The sequence below is a fragment of the Osmerus eperlanus genome, chromosome 11 (genome assembly GCF_963692335.1).
Source record: "Osmerus eperlanus chromosome 11, fOsmEpe2.1, whole genome shotgun sequence".
In the NCBI taxonomy this organism is placed as follows: domain Eukaryota; kingdom Metazoa; phylum Chordata; class Actinopteri; order Osmeriformes; family Osmeridae; genus Osmerus; species Osmerus eperlanus.
The window spans coordinates 7,493,974-7,509,284 of record NC_085028.1 but is presented as its reverse complement, the minus strand read 5'-3'; the positions used below and the strand labels follow the sequence as shown (position 1 = coordinate 7,509,284).

Here is a 15,311-nt window from a genome sequence, read left to right as displayed (position 1 = left end):
TGGAGTCCCAGAGCAGGTGTGGAGGGGAACAGCTGCTCATTTACATCTCTGATTAGACTGGGCTGTAATAGACAGTAGAGTGTCGAGAGGGGAGGGGGAGGGGAGGGGAGGGGAGGGGAGGGGAGGGGAGGGGAGGGGAGGGGTGGGGAGGGGAGGGGAGGGGAGGGGTGGGGAGGGGAGGAGAGGAGAGGAGAGGGGAGGGGAGGGGAGGAGAGGAGAGGAGAGGAGAGGGGAGGAGAGGAGAGGAGAGGGGAGGGGAGGGGAGGGGAGGGGAGGGGAGGGGAGGGGAGGAGAGGATAGGATAGGATATGAGAGGAGAAGAGAGGAGAGGAGAGGAGAGGAGAGGAGAGGGGAGGGGAGGGGAGGGGAGGGGAGGGGAGGGGAGAATGATGACCATGATGTTGTGACTAAAGAAGAAAATAATTCAAAAAAAAGTGTCTGCCAAGTGAATGAAATGTAAACTGTTCAAACATCTGTGAAAAGCCCTATTACAGTACTTGTGTGTGTGTGTTCATAGATGTGTGTTTGTGTGTGTGTCACACACATTGGACTCACACATATACATACACAAACACATACCGATACAAAAAGAGTGTAAATGTTTGTTGTAAGTGTAAATAAATATAATAAAAGTGTAAAGTAAACAGAGAGAGCGAGGAGGAATTTCCGTCTGTCATGAGGAACGGCCTTCTTATCCACCAACGGTAACAGTTCCAATCCAGATGATGTTGGTTTGCTAGCAGGTATCATAAATCAAGTGCACCAAATGCTTGACTTCAGTATGTATACATCTGGCAGGGAGATTTGAGCATTTCAAGGTTGACCTGTAGGGTTGCTGTGAACAATGTAGTTTAGTAACACTTTGTGTTCGTAAGATGTGTGAGACGTTACTTTCTCAACGTTTATGTGTTTTTCCTCACATGTGAAACTTCTGTGGGTTCAAGCTATGAAACTGCCAAGACACTCTCAGGGCAGCTCAGTGTGTGGTGTCTGTGGTGTGTGTTTGTCTCCCTGCTTCTATTTCCTCTCTCTCTCTCTCTCTCTCTCTCTCTCTCTCTCTCTCTCTCTCTCTCTCTCTCTCTCTCTCTCTCTCTCTCTCTCTCTCTCTCTCTCTCTCTCTCTCTCTCTCTCTGTCTCCTCTGCTTCCTCTCTCTCGTGGCAGCGTTAGCAGCAGACATCTGGACTGAATGTCAGGTCTTTTTAGTCACAGAGAGATTGAAGAGGGCGTGTCATCAATAAGACCCGAACCTTCCCCCCAGGAGGGTTGATAATACCTTCTGTTTGTGGTTCACCGCTCCTCTCCCCTTCTTGACTGCGTTAGTGTGGACAGCCTGATGGACTCGAGCCGTGGGGCGGCCACTGCAACTGAGCTGTAAACATCCTCCTGGGAATGCTGTCTGGAACGTTAAAACTTTCAGAACTTTTGGAACTCTCTGAACATTAAGAACTCGATTGGTCAGAAGTGTTCCGGAAGGTCCCAGACGTTGGAACTGTTGGAACATTCCAGAACATAGGAGTAGGACTCCAATCCCCAGACTGAAAGGTGAGGACAACTTCAGCTGTACAAATTACAAGGGTCACAAGGAGGGGATGATGGGGTCGTAATTTTTTTTCACCGTTTTTTTTTTTACAGTAGAATTAGTCTTAGTAGAATTAGTCAGTAGATGATAGTCATAACTCAGAAAATCCTATTTTTAAAATGGGATGTTATGGGTTTTTTAAAGAACGAAGTATCTTAATGCTAGAAACCTAACAGAAGAGAAGTGACTTAAATAGTTTTTTATTTTATTATGATAGTCTGACCCTGCAGACAAAAGCTTTCAATCATCCTAAAAGTTTGAAATCACAAGAGAACTGCAAAGTAACAGCAAAGTAACAGCAAAACAATAACCCTTTGAAACTTTAGGAAGTTGGTAGTTTATCATTGTAGTGACACCACAATATTGTTTAGAGGTTGACTCATTTTGGTAAAAACATGAGAAAAGGCTACTACCTAAAGTTTAGAGCCTGTGATTCCCCTCTGAGGAACGTCTGGAAATTACTGATCTCAGAGGGAGGATGAGTAGCAAGATTGACTGGAAAAGCTGCCAAGAGCTAGCGGAACTTCCAAATCACCTCAGTGTTCTCTCGTTATCTGATCTTGCTGGTTGCTGATGACAACGGATTCTGGAAAAGGGGGGAGTGAAGCCTGGTATTTGGAATGTGATATTTACTGGGTCCACTGTCTCCTCCATCAGGGTTGGGGTGTGGCCGGTGGCCATGGAATGTCAGTGGGGAAAGATCTTGGGGTGGACCGGGTGAGAGAGAGAGAGAGAGAGAGAGAGAGAGAGAGAGAGAGAGAGAGAGAGAGAGAGAGAGAGACAGAAACAGGGCTGTAGGAAATGGAAGGATAAGGGGGAAATAAACATAGGAATGAAGTGATAAAGGAAAGGTTGTGGGACGGGTGGAAGGATGGAGGGAGGAATAAAGATTATGTGTTGGCAGATAGATCCCGAACTCTACAAAAAATAGGGTGATGACGGGGGACACAGTGTTTATGTACAGGTAGTCATGGTTACGATACAAGGCAGTGCGGCATGCTCCGCGCTAGCATCTAGCTTAGCATTAGCAAGTGCATTCTTGAGATCAAGTGTAATGGTGTATGGTGCAGTCTGGGGTTGTGAGGGAACATAGTTTTTGCCAGCAAGGCCTGTTGTGTATACATGGGTTTATACAGGAGCATCAGTTATCCTGTATATATGTGAGCAAACAGGGGAGAAGAAACAGGCTGTGGCTACTGCTACCTGTACTCACAAGATGGGGGAACACACATCTAGGGCTTTACGCTTACCATTCGATTTGTGGGCTGAGAGTGAGTGGGAACAGAAACACAGGAACAGAGAATTGAAAGTTATAGAGATAAAGAGATGTACATAGAAACAGGGATAAAAACAGACAGAAATATACAATTACTACAGACAGACATACAGATAGATAGACAGATAGATAGATATAGACAGAGAGACAGACCCCCACATACAGCTTTGCATTGTGTACCCCTGACTGCTGAGCCGAATTAAATATGAGTTTACTACTGTCTTAACTAGTCAGCATGTGGTAGAGGCCCACAGAAACAAGCTCTGTCATAAGACAGCTCGCTACCCTAGAATAATAAGGTTCTATCTGACATTTTTGTCAAAATTGAGTTATTTACATAGTCTTACTCTGGTATAACTTGTGAACATTATTTAAGGTGTTTTTTTTAAATAAAATTAATTTTGGGTGTTTTATTCGCAAAACTAAAAGGTTCTATCTACAAAGTTACGCTCAGACTTGGAGTTTCATAAGGTTCTATCTGTGGCCCAATCATCTTTTGGAATATTTACAGAAGGACCAATCAAATACTGTCTCAGGCGCTCGCTCTCTGAAGTCTCTTTATGGCGCCAGGTTGTCTTTTTCACCCCAGTAATAGAAGATGGAAAAATGTCAAGCAAAACCAAAGCCAGATTTACGCGCAATTTAAAGGTTAATGATTTCATCGATGAACTAACAAAGAAACAGGTGAGTTATCTTCTTAAAATCGCTTTAATGTCAGTTCTTGTTGAGGAAATTGCCATTCCTGTGCAGTATTAGCTGAGGAGATAATCACTACATAGGCTATCTATAATACCAGGCTATAGATAGTGTGCTAATGTTAATTTAGTAGCATACATGTAATTTAGTCATCATTTTGAGGAAAGCCCTAACATACAGTGGGATTTATTTAAGTAATGTATTTCTTTCTCGTGCTTTTAGATTATGCCGAAGGCAACTTAGATAGCTAACGCTAGCTAACGCTAGCTAACGCTAGCTAAATTGCATCACGCTAGCTAACGCTAGCTAACGCTAGCTAAATTGCATCTCATACTGGTTGTCCTTACTTGTGCAATGACGATAAAGTTGAATTTAATGTAATCTAGAACTGATAATGGAGGAATACATGGGCCTAAAGGGATTTTAATTTTATCCTTGATTCTCATCTATTTTCTATTGTGCTATATGATTACAGCAATGGTATAATATCAGTAATTTTCCCACAGACTGGTGATGTTGACCAAGATGCTGAGCCTGGGACTGTGGAGGAGGAGGAGTTGGCGGCAACAGACATTCTGGGTGGGACTGTAGATGAGGAGTTGGGGGCAACAGACATTCTGGGTGAGACTGTGGATGAGGAGTTGGGGGCAACAGAGGAGTCGGGCATGGCAGGAGAGGAGCTGGGGGACACAGAACCAAAGAAAAAGACAAGAAAAAGACCATCAAATTCATCTAAATGGAAAGCAAATATCCGCAAGAGGCTACACCAAGAAGGCAAAGAATACACTAATGCAAGCAATACAAAAGTTCCAGCCAAAAAAGTAAGATCACAGAAAAATTGTGCCCTCTCTTGTAAATTTAAATGTGCACAGAAGGTTACCCCTACTGAAAGGGAAGAATGTTTCTTGGACTACTACAAATTGACACAAAACAGGAAACATGATTACATTGCAATGACAACAGAATGTGCAATGAAAGAAAGGCAAACATGCTGCGAATCACAAAGAAAACGCACATTCTCATTTAAATACTACCTGAATATTGAGGGTGAGAGGATTAGAGTGTGCAAGTCATTTTACCTGGGCACTCTGGCAATTAGTCAGAAGCCAGTTTACAACACACATTTAAAGAAAAACCAAACGACTGGCATGCCAAAACCTGATTCTAGAGGCAAACATACAAAACGTGTGATAGATCTTCAACTAAAAGAGCAGGTTCGGGATCACATCAGGTCTTTCCCTGTTGTTGAATCCCATTACTGCAGGGCTAGGACAGAGAGGCAGTATCTGGAATCCACGCTCAATGTGTCTCGAATGTATGATCTGTACAAACGTAAATGTCTTGAAGAGGGCAATACACCTGTAAAGGAGTCTTTCTATAGATTCATTTTCAACTCTGAGTTCAACCTCAGTTTTCACGTTCCTAAAAAGGATAGGTGTGATCAGTGTGAATCTTATCAGACAGCTCTCGAACAGAATCTTCTTAGCGAAGTTGCTGATAGCAAACAGAGGAAACACATTACCGACAAAACTGCAATGCGCCAAGAGCGACAGGCAGACAGGGATGCTGAAAACACATTAGTAGTGTGTTTTGACCTTCAGAATGTTATAACTTGTCCACGTGCAGAGATCAGTTCATTTTTCTACAAACGAAAACTGAACGTGTACAATCTTACAGCTCATAGCTCTCTCTCAAAGAAAGGCTATTGTGCGATATGGACAGAGGGAATGTCAGGCAGAGGGGCTAACGACATTGCTAGTGCACTTGTTAAAATTTTCGACGAAATTATTCTTGACCACCCATATGCCACGAGCATAATTACATGGAGTGACAGCTGTGTGCCCCAAAACAGAAACTCCATAATAGCGTTTGCTATGGCAGAATTCTTGACAAGGAATTCTAAGATTCACCAGATAACAATGAAGTACTCTACCCCAGGTCATTCTGCTGTACAAGAGGTAGATAACATGCACAGTCAAATTGAGAAGGCAATGGCATTATCTGAATTCTACTCTCCCGTGTCATTATTGCGTGTGTTACTCAAAGTAAACAGGAACAACCCATACAGAGTTATACAGATGAGAGAGTCAGATTTCTATGACTTTCACTCATGTTCCAAACTGTTCAAGTACAAACAGGTGCCATTTTCTGCAGTGTGTCAGCTCGTATTTGATCAGTGCCCATATACACTTCACTACAAAACATCACATGCACAGGCATTAGAGGTAGCAGTAAACCTTAGAGGACCAAGTAAAACCAGGAAACCAAACTTGGCGCCTACATGCACCCTACCCAAGCCAAGGATGCTCCCAAAACAGAGCCACATCCCAGAGGTCAAGATGAATGATCTAGAGTCAATGTTTAGATTCATGCCACTTGCAGATAAAGAGTATTACCATACAATAATGAAGAAATGAGCAAAATGTATGTATGTATAGATGTATGTATGGATGTATGTATAGATGTACAGATGTATGTATGTATGTATAGATGTATAGATGTATAGATGTATGGATGTCATGGGTTGGAAATTCATTGATATGTTGAATAAATAATTGTCCAATAGGCCTTAATGTTGCCAACATGGGCTGTGTGTTGATTATAAAGTGAATAGTATGTGATGTAAGTATGTGATGTATGTGTATAGTAAGAGATACTATGTATATTTTTATTGCATTAAATTATTTTCATTGCAAGGAGCAGCATCTCAAATAAGTTCGATTTTAAGTAACCAGTCTTGAGTTTGAAATACCTTGTTCATAAGCAAAACATTTCTGATCAGTTTTATCTGAATGAGTGTCAGTATTGCCATGTGTGATGTATGATGAATTTTACATTTAAATTGTTTGAAAATGATTTGATAAACTAAAAAAATAAAGACTGATTTTAAATATTCTTTCAACTCGTTTTGGTTTTCTACTGAAAATACTTTGATAAACTGAAGGACCTGACCTTCATCAGACCATGTATGTTTTAAATCATTCATTTACATTTAACATTATTAAATTACTGTTATCTTGAATAAGAAAGATGAAAGGAAAAATGACGCACTGGAAAGATAGTGTTATACCAGTAAGTGCATGAATGCATGAAGATTTAACATATTAACCAATAAAAATACACTTTTTATTATATAAATTGAACATCCCAACAGTATGTATAAGTAAATTGTTAAACTTATTTGATAATCATTGTTACTTTTTCAGTCTTTTAAGATAGAACCTTATAATTCCAAGGCGGCTGTTAGTTTTTAGAACTATAAGGTTCTATCTACAATTGACCTGTTTCAAAAACCCTAATTTACAATTCATGTAGAATTTTGGTATCTCAGATGTAAAATACATGTAAGGTGTATGTAACTCTGGTGCTATAAAGAAATGTGCTCCATTTGTCAGTTTTGCTATTTGTAATGCTAAAACTTTAAACCTCAATATCTCAAAACTGACCTGAACGCAGATAGAACCTTATTATTCTGAGGTAACGAGCTGTTAACTGTGTTTCCCCTAACGTAAACCAGTTTACAGTGAGTGTATAAAAAGGAACAAACTGACTGTACTTTCCACAAGGGAATTATGGGCTTGTGAGGCAGGTTTGTGTGGAAAATATTGGCTATTGTGACCATGTTGGTCTAATAATAATAATAATAATAATAAATTGTATTTCCAAGGTGCCTTTCTCGGCACTCAAGGACACCCTACAGAGGTACAAAAAACATTAAAAGCAGCAGAAAAAGAAATAATACAACAACATTAAAAACAACAGAAGGAAGCAGTGCAATTGACATTAAGTGGAATAAGCAGTTTTAAACAGATGTGTTTTGAGTTGTGATTTGAAATGGGGAAATGAATCGATATTTCTAAGATTAACAGCAGCACTGCTGTGGTTCTCCTTCGGCACAGCCTGTGTGCTAAGCATAGGAAGACAACTGAACTCAGGGAGTTTTCTGAATGTGGTTTGCCTGGCACAAGCTGTACAGGTGGTCACTGTGGACAAAAACTGCAACCAATTATATTTGAGATGAGTACATTCACAGTCACACAGACATATATTTCCTTGGCATGCACACTGAGAGACACAGCCACACTCACACACACACACACGCACACACACACAGACACACACACACACACACACACACACACGCACACACACACACACACACACACACACACACACATAAACAAAAATGCACACACACACACAGGAAAAAAGGGGCCTTTCCACACGTCAGCTGTGCAGCTGTTGTGAAGCCGCTGAGCTGAAGCAGCGACAGGGAACAAACATTCATGTCACACTAGATAGGAGGCAGCCATGTCTTCATATCCTGTAAAGACAATCTCCTCTATCTGCCTCCCCCCACTCTCCCTCGGTATGTCCCGTATCAGCTGATGAACAGGATGAACCACGCTCGATTGAAGTCCCCCTCCTCGGGTCAAATGATAGTCCGACTCTCGTCATCATACTGTATTCATGCTGACGTGCAAGTATGCAACAGGAATTCACCCCAAAGGAGAAGTCATAAGTAGGCCATTGTCGGTTTGTTATGAAACGATCTTTCGCAGAGGTATTTCTATTATTCTAAATCTCTGTGATGTCACTTATAGGTTTCAGGCCGAGCTGTGCCAGGCTTTAGCTCAGCATCAGTGGAAGAAACTCTAGTCGAGACTTGAGGGCGAGAGAGGCTATATCGGTCCCAAGCAAGGCTGCACTCCCTGTAGTTCTGAAGTGACTAGTGACCTGACATTCTGTGAGTAATGTAATAAATTTGTCAATTGTGTGGAAGCGTGATTTCATCCGTGTCCCAGCTGCGCCGCTGTGGGCGGCCGCAAATCTCCAATCTCGCCAGGAGACCTCAATCTTCCCCTCACACACAGTCATAATGAAGGAACGAACACTGTATCACACGGGAATACGGCATAGACAGTGTGTTCTGCCTGTTTGTGAAGCCTGGATTCTGTAATACATTTCATTATCTAATGAAAGGACCATTCTATCTTTCAGTTGCATCAGTCCATCAAAATTCAGCCAGGCTTTTCAACTAGGCTAAATAAAACGATATATTAAAAAGATAATGGCAGTAGAAAAAAATATATTTTTGGCTCTGATATGTTGAGATTTTCCAGATTATGTTGAGATTTTCTGATAAAGGAGTGTCGGTGGGTCACTGTCACGCTCCCATCACATTATTACAGAGGGCCTTTGTACACAGCCATGACGTGAACTCATTACATTACATGCTACTATGCGCAAAGTATGCATGGGTGCAATACCTAAAAAGTAGAGGGGGGGAATTAGTTTTTGCAAGTTGGGATGTCTGGGCGTGTGAAAGTGAAGAGGTGCTTTTATTGAGACTGATTCAACAGAGAGAGAAAGAAAGAGAGAAAGAGACAGAGAGAATGAGAGAGAAAAAATTAAAGATAAAAAAGGAGAAAGAGACTAAAGCCCAATTTATACTTAGGTCGCAGACACTTTTGAAAAGGTCGAAAAGGTTTTTTTTCGTCGGCGACCATTTCAAAAATGTCCGCGACCGAAGTATAAATTAAGCTTAAGAGAGGGTAAATAAAGAGTGAGACAAAGCAGAGAAGTCTGTATTTCCATGGTACAGGGTGTGGAGGTCTGGTTCAATTCTTAACAAGTGTCACACTAAAATGCAAATGTTCTTAGATGGAGGATCATGCTCAGTAATAACCAAGCTACATTTAGACACAATAATTGTGTCTCCGGTAATTATTACCGGAGACAGTCATTTGCATGGAGTAATACTGCCTGTTAGAAAATACAGGCGGATGTTTCACTGGGTAATTTCACACCAGATCAGAAGGTCCCGATCTTTCCGATACAGTTGGAAAGAGAATCATAATCAGTTAGGTTCAGGGGGAGGGAGGGTGGGGATGGGGGTTAATATGATAACCAAATGTGGCATGCTCAAACCACTCTTGTCCAAATCTTGGTAGGCATACAACAGTATGACAGTTCAGAGAATTGGCCACAGACAATTGCTGGCTAACTTTCATACAGCATTTGTATTTACAGCACTCATGGCACTGCTAGCCACCTATTCTATTATTTTATATTCTTAAATTCCATCAGAGTATATTCTATTCTAGTCATGTCTGGTGTAGTCACTGTTCTTTGGTAAGATTTGAGCTAGGGAGGGGAACCAACAACAGAACTAGCCTTTTGTCATCCCCAGAATGGAGAAAAGTGCTAGCAGGAGATTTAGGGGTTCTGTGGATTTGCCTGTCGTCATTCCAGGGAGCTCAAATTGACTTCTTCAGAGAGCATGACTAACCCATTCAGCCTCTCTCTGGGAGGGCGAGCCTGTACTTAGCCATTGTATCCATCCAGATCCCATTACCAGAACCAGGGCAGCTATCCAGGGGCTGAAGAGTGGCTTGTCAAATGATCTAATCTTTTTGACACATTGAAGTTCTGAACCATTAAATTGACATGGAGGAAGTGTGCTTTTTAGGTGTTGGTATCGTCATGGTGGATGGAAAGAGGAAGTCAACTTGGGTTGTGTCTATGTGTGCGTCTCTGTCTGTGTGTGTGTGTGTGTGTGTGTGTGTGTGTGTGTGTGTGTGTGTGTGTGTGTGGTTAAACGTCTTTCTCTGACGTTACAGAGATATAAGCTGCCAAAGTTCCATATCTGATTATTTGAATTTTTGGACAGTTTTGAGTCATTTTTCTCAATCACGTTAAAAATTGAAACTACACTACAAACACTCATCTTGCGACACACTTTGGATTCTTTCTAGGTCCCATGATGACGTGGATGGCTGACGTGGCCAGATGCAAAGGAAGCACTGATAAAAACAACAGATGTGTCATCCAGTCAGATTCATTCATTTGCATGAAGGATCCATGACAATATAACCCAGACATGTGGAGTCCAAACCTTTCTCTGTGTCTCATGTTTCAGACGGAGTCCAGTGGGGAGTCCTAAACAAAGCTGATGAGATGAATACAACGTGTGTTCTGATTTCTAAGAGCGTCAACAGAAACTTCCTGATGGGCGTCTACATTGTGGCCTTCATCTTGGGCTTGACCTTTAACCTCCTGACCCTGGGCCCCATCATCCAGCAGGTGAGCTCTACTCTTTGATCTTAAATAGCTTCTTTTTTGGGGGGTGGGGGGCAAATGAGCAAGATGGTTGGTAATCATTGCTTGGTTGATTCAGTAATTGATTTATTCATTTATTCATGCATACACTTGTCCGTCCAACCGTCCATCCGTCCATCCATCTATTCATTGGTTCATTCTTCCAGGTGCGCAGACACAATGTTCTGGGAGTGTTCCTCCTCAACCTCCTCCTGTCAGACCTGCTCTACATCCTCACCATGCCACTGTGGGTCAACTACTACCACAACTACCACCGCTGGGGCCTGGGGTCGGCCTCCTGCAGTGTGGCTGGCTTCATCTACTACTCAAACATGTACATCAGCATCTTCCTGCTCTGCTGCATCTCCTTGGACCGCTGTCTGGCCGTGACCAGGCCCCTGAGGTCCAAGGCGATTCGGAGCTCCCGCAACGCCTGGCTGCTGTGCACGGGTGTGGTGGTGACCGTCATGTCACTGCACGTCCTGGTGCTGATCAAGGACAACCTGACGGACGCGCACGACGAGGTCAACAACAACGACCGCTGCTACGAGACCTACCCCATGCCCGAGCCGGTGGCTCGCTTCAACATGGCGAGGGTGGGGGTAGGATTCCTGCTCCCCCTGCTGGTCCTGGGAGGCAGCTACTCGATGGTGGTGGCGACGGTGGGCCAGAGCCACGGCCTCAGTCCCAAAGCCAAGCGCAAGGTCCGCCTCCTGTCGTTCGGCGTGATCGGCATCTTCTCCGTGTGCTTCGCGCCCTACCACATCCTGCTGCTGGCGCGCTCGCTGGTCTTCTACCTCCGCAACCTGGAGGACTACTGCGGCTTTGAGAGGGCCACCCACTTCCCCTTCTCCTGCATGCTGGCCCTGTCCACCCTCAACAGCGTGGTGGACCCTGTGCTGTACGTGTTGGTCAGCAACGTCAAGGAGGACTTCCGACTCTGCTGGGGGCGGACGGGGAGGAGGATGTCGAGGAGGAGGTTGCGGGGTGGCGGAGGTGGCGGCCAGGCGTGCGAGTTTGGGAGGATGAAGGTTGAGACGGAGGGCAAGGGGGAGGAGAGAGGGCAGGGTTCTCCTGCAACCGCCAGGACGCAGACAAACTCGATCTGAGGACTGGTGTGTGTGTGCGCTCGTGCCTGTGTGGGGGTGGGCGTGTGTGTGTCCTTCCTTGTGTTCAAAGTCCTCAATTACATGGTGTTCATATCCACTTGCTGGCTGAGGTGATGTGATAGCCATCGATCCAGAGAGAGGAGAACACACTGTCACCAGCCTTTGTGTTCCTCTTCTCATATCCTGCTCGGCTCAAGAGGCTTCATGAGCCTCATGAATACGCGTCCTCTGAGGCCTTCAATTCAAGTGTGTTTTCGACTGAGCGTTTGTGCTGAAGAGAGAGAGAGAGCGAATGAAAGAAAAATAAAGAGAACGGTGTGTGTGTGTGTGTAAGGGGATGGATGTGAGTATGACATGTGTGTGTGTGTATGTGTGTGTGTCAGAGGACAAATATATGTGTTTGTGTGTGTGTTTACATGACAATAATTTGATTGATGTGTGGAAGGGGAGGTTAGCTAGGGAACAGCTCTCCTAGTTCTGTGTGTGTTCTGAAGGGTACTTCTCCTCTCTCTTAGAACACAAAGACTGATGTGTTCCAACTTGACGCGAGAGACAAGGAACATTGATCTGTTGTTGTGTATGCCAGTTACCATATGGCTGCTGTGATCGCTACGTAAATAGCGTACATCGCTATGTAAATATTTTGTATTTCAATTCAATTAAACCGTTGCAAAGTTGAATGCATTGCTTTTTCCTTTGGTCGTTTGTGTCTTTTAGCTCCCTTTCTTTCCTCTTGTAAAATCTTGTGTGTGCATGCGTATATGTGTGTGTTTGTGTCTGTGTGTGTGGGGGGGACAATTATTTATGTATTTGTGTCTGTGAGTATGTGTGTATAAAGATTCTGTAGTCTAAGGATAGTTTGTGGGTGTGTGTGGCTAGGCTACGATATGCATGCATGCGTGTATGTGTGTCAAATAAACATACAGATCAGATAGGACTGTGCTAAGTGCAGAGTCTAATCCCAGGGCTCCTACTGGGTTGTGAGCTTCTACACGTCTGAGGACAACTCAAAGGACAGCTCTCCAGGCACTACGATTCCCAGGGTTCTTTGCTGTCTGTAGGGGCAGGACCTCAAGCCCTGTTCAGTCAACCTTGACATTAAACTCTGTCGTGTTTACTGTAATAAGGCAGAGAGATGGGCAAGTAGACAGGATGGAATAAATGAGGGGATTAGGAAGAGGTGGAGAAAAAGAAAAAGGGATAAAGTAAAAGAGAGAAAGAGAGAGAGAGGGGTGGAGGCAGAGAGTGAAAGAGTGACTCAGAGAGAGCGAGGGGGGAGAAGTAGAGAGTGGGAGATAAAAAGAGAGAGAGAGAGAGAGAGGGGGGGGGAGAGGAAAGGAGTGTGAAAGAGACAGAGATGTTTTGTGTTGTGTCGAGAGAGTCGTTCCCGCTCCGCTCTTTAGACCTTGACATTAAGACTGGTGCAAGACTTGATTTGAGGGAGGGAGCAAGGAGAGAGTTGAAGAAAGGGTGGGAGTGGTGAAGAAGTTGGAAAGCAACGTGACAAGGGGAGAGAGAGAGTGTGTGTGTGTGTGTGTGTGTGTGTGTGTGTGAGTTAGGGATGTGGAGAGACACACAGAGAGGTGGTGAGGTGGAAAGACAGAGAAAGACGAGAAATAAAGAAGAAGAGAGGGGGAGATATAGAAACACAGGGGGAGAGAGATACAGACATATATGGATACAGAGAGGGGGAGACAGAACAGAGAGGGAGAGAGACAGAGAGAGGGGGAGACAGAACAGAGAGGGAGAGAGACAGAGAGAGGGAGAGACAGAACAGAGAGGGAGAGAGACAGAGAGAGGGGGAGACAGAACAGAGAGGGAGAGAGACAGAGAGGGGGAGACAGAACAGAGAGGGAGAAAGACAGAGAGAGGGGGAGACAGAACAGAGAGGGAGAGAGACAGAGAGAGGGGGAGACAGAACAGAGAGGGAGAGAGACAGAGAGAGGGGTAGACAGAACAGAGAGGGAGAGAGACAGAGAGAGGGGGAGACAGAACAGAGAGGGAGAGAGACAGAGAGAGGGGGAGACAGAACAGAGAGGGAGAGAGACAGAGAGAGGGGGAGACAGAACAGAGAGGAAGAGAGACAGAGGGGGAGGTGGGTGATGAAAGAAAAAGAAGGCGATACGACAGACAGCAACAGAAGGAGAGGGACACAGAGGAACTGAAAGAGAGTGACAGCTATCATGTGTCAGTCAGGCACAAAACTGGTCATCTACCAGTGTAGGGTCTCCTTCCATCCAATACCCATGGGCCACTACTGCTCTAAAGCTCTTCTCCTTGATCATCCTCCTCTTCATCCCCCCCTCCATCTCCCTCTCTCATCGCTCTCTGCTCTTCATCAATTCACTCAATCTCATCTTTTTTGCCCCGGTTCATGAGGTACTCATGTCAGAGTAGCTGCTGTCCTCCCTCCCCTCCTCCCTCTTTCCTCTTCATCCTTTGCTTCAATTCCCCCCCTATCCTTTATTGTCATCTTCCCCCTCATCCCCTTCTCTTTTGGTCACTTAGAGAAAGAGAGAGAGAGAGAGAGAGAGAGAGAGAGAGAGAGAGAGAGAGAGAGAGAGAGAGAGAGAGAGGGTAAAATAAAGGGTTGTGAGATAGCAAGAATGGGAGTGAGGGTGGGGGCGGGAGAGAAAGAGAGAGAGAGAGAGAGAGAGAGAGAGAGAGAGAGAGAGAGAGAGAGAGAGAGAGAGTGTAACAATTAAAGAGAGAAAGTGTGATTCGGAGCTGTGGCCTTCTTGGGTGTAGAATGATGAAGCTTCATTATTCACACAATGGCATTTTACTCAACATCAATACAGTTGCCTGCTGTGTGCGTGAATAATGTGATGGCTGAGCGCTAGCTGACATTTGGCAGCTATAAGCTGTGCCACTGGCTGTTGGACAGCTCAACAGCTAGTCATCTCAATGAGTGTGTGTGCGCGTGTGCGTGTGTACGTGTAGATATCTGGGAACAGGAGCAGGTGTTTTGTCAGGGTGGAATTTTATTGGAGGAAGATTGCAGCTACTGCGACCACAGAGAGGAATGCAACTTGTACCGTTTTCAAGGAACATTGAGTACAATATTTTTTCATGGAACATTGATTATGTTCTAATATGTGTCTTGTGATGGCCTCAATACACACAGAACATTTATTTGTGTTCTATAATCGGGCAGAGCTGGTTCATGCAGGAGACTCAGAGACCTTAGCCCGTCACTAGCATCTGGTCATATCACGCAGTCGGGCCACACCTGCTTTAGCAGGGCGGGGTATTTAACCAGGATATCACTGCACGGTTTCAATCTTGCTGCTGTCGAAACGAACGAGGCCGGGCTCACTGCGAGCATGCATGAACGGCGCCCTTCCGACACCCTCACCTATCTCGCGCGTGACCCTACGCACTCGGCGCTCGGGGTCTCTCGAATTTACATAGGCTGCGTGCGCGGAGAACGCACGTTTGGTTCTGAGTTGGTCAGAGGCTCCCTTTTGAGAATCCCTGCACCCAACCTACCACGGTGTTGCGCTGGGCTTTGAATACAACATCAAGAGATCTTTATTACAGCAAATG

General features: G+C 44.5%; 1 protein-coding gene across 1 annotated transcript; it reads left to right on the top strand.

Moving 5' to 3' along the window:
- The first annotated feature begins 1,012 nt into the window (after positions 1-1,012).
- On the top strand, positions 1,013-12,634 carry gpr184 (G protein-coupled receptor 184). Its single transcript, XM_062472579.1, has 3 exons — positions 1,013-1,543; positions 10,475-10,638; positions 10,821-12,634. The coding sequence occupies exons 2-3, from the start codon at positions 10,513-10,515 to the stop codon at positions 11,760-11,762; spliced, it is 1,068 nt and encodes a 355-aa protein (XP_062328563.1). The 5' UTR covers positions 1,013-1,543; positions 10,475-10,512; the 3' UTR covers positions 11,763-12,634.
- Positions 12,635-15,311: the final 2,677 nt, after the last annotated feature.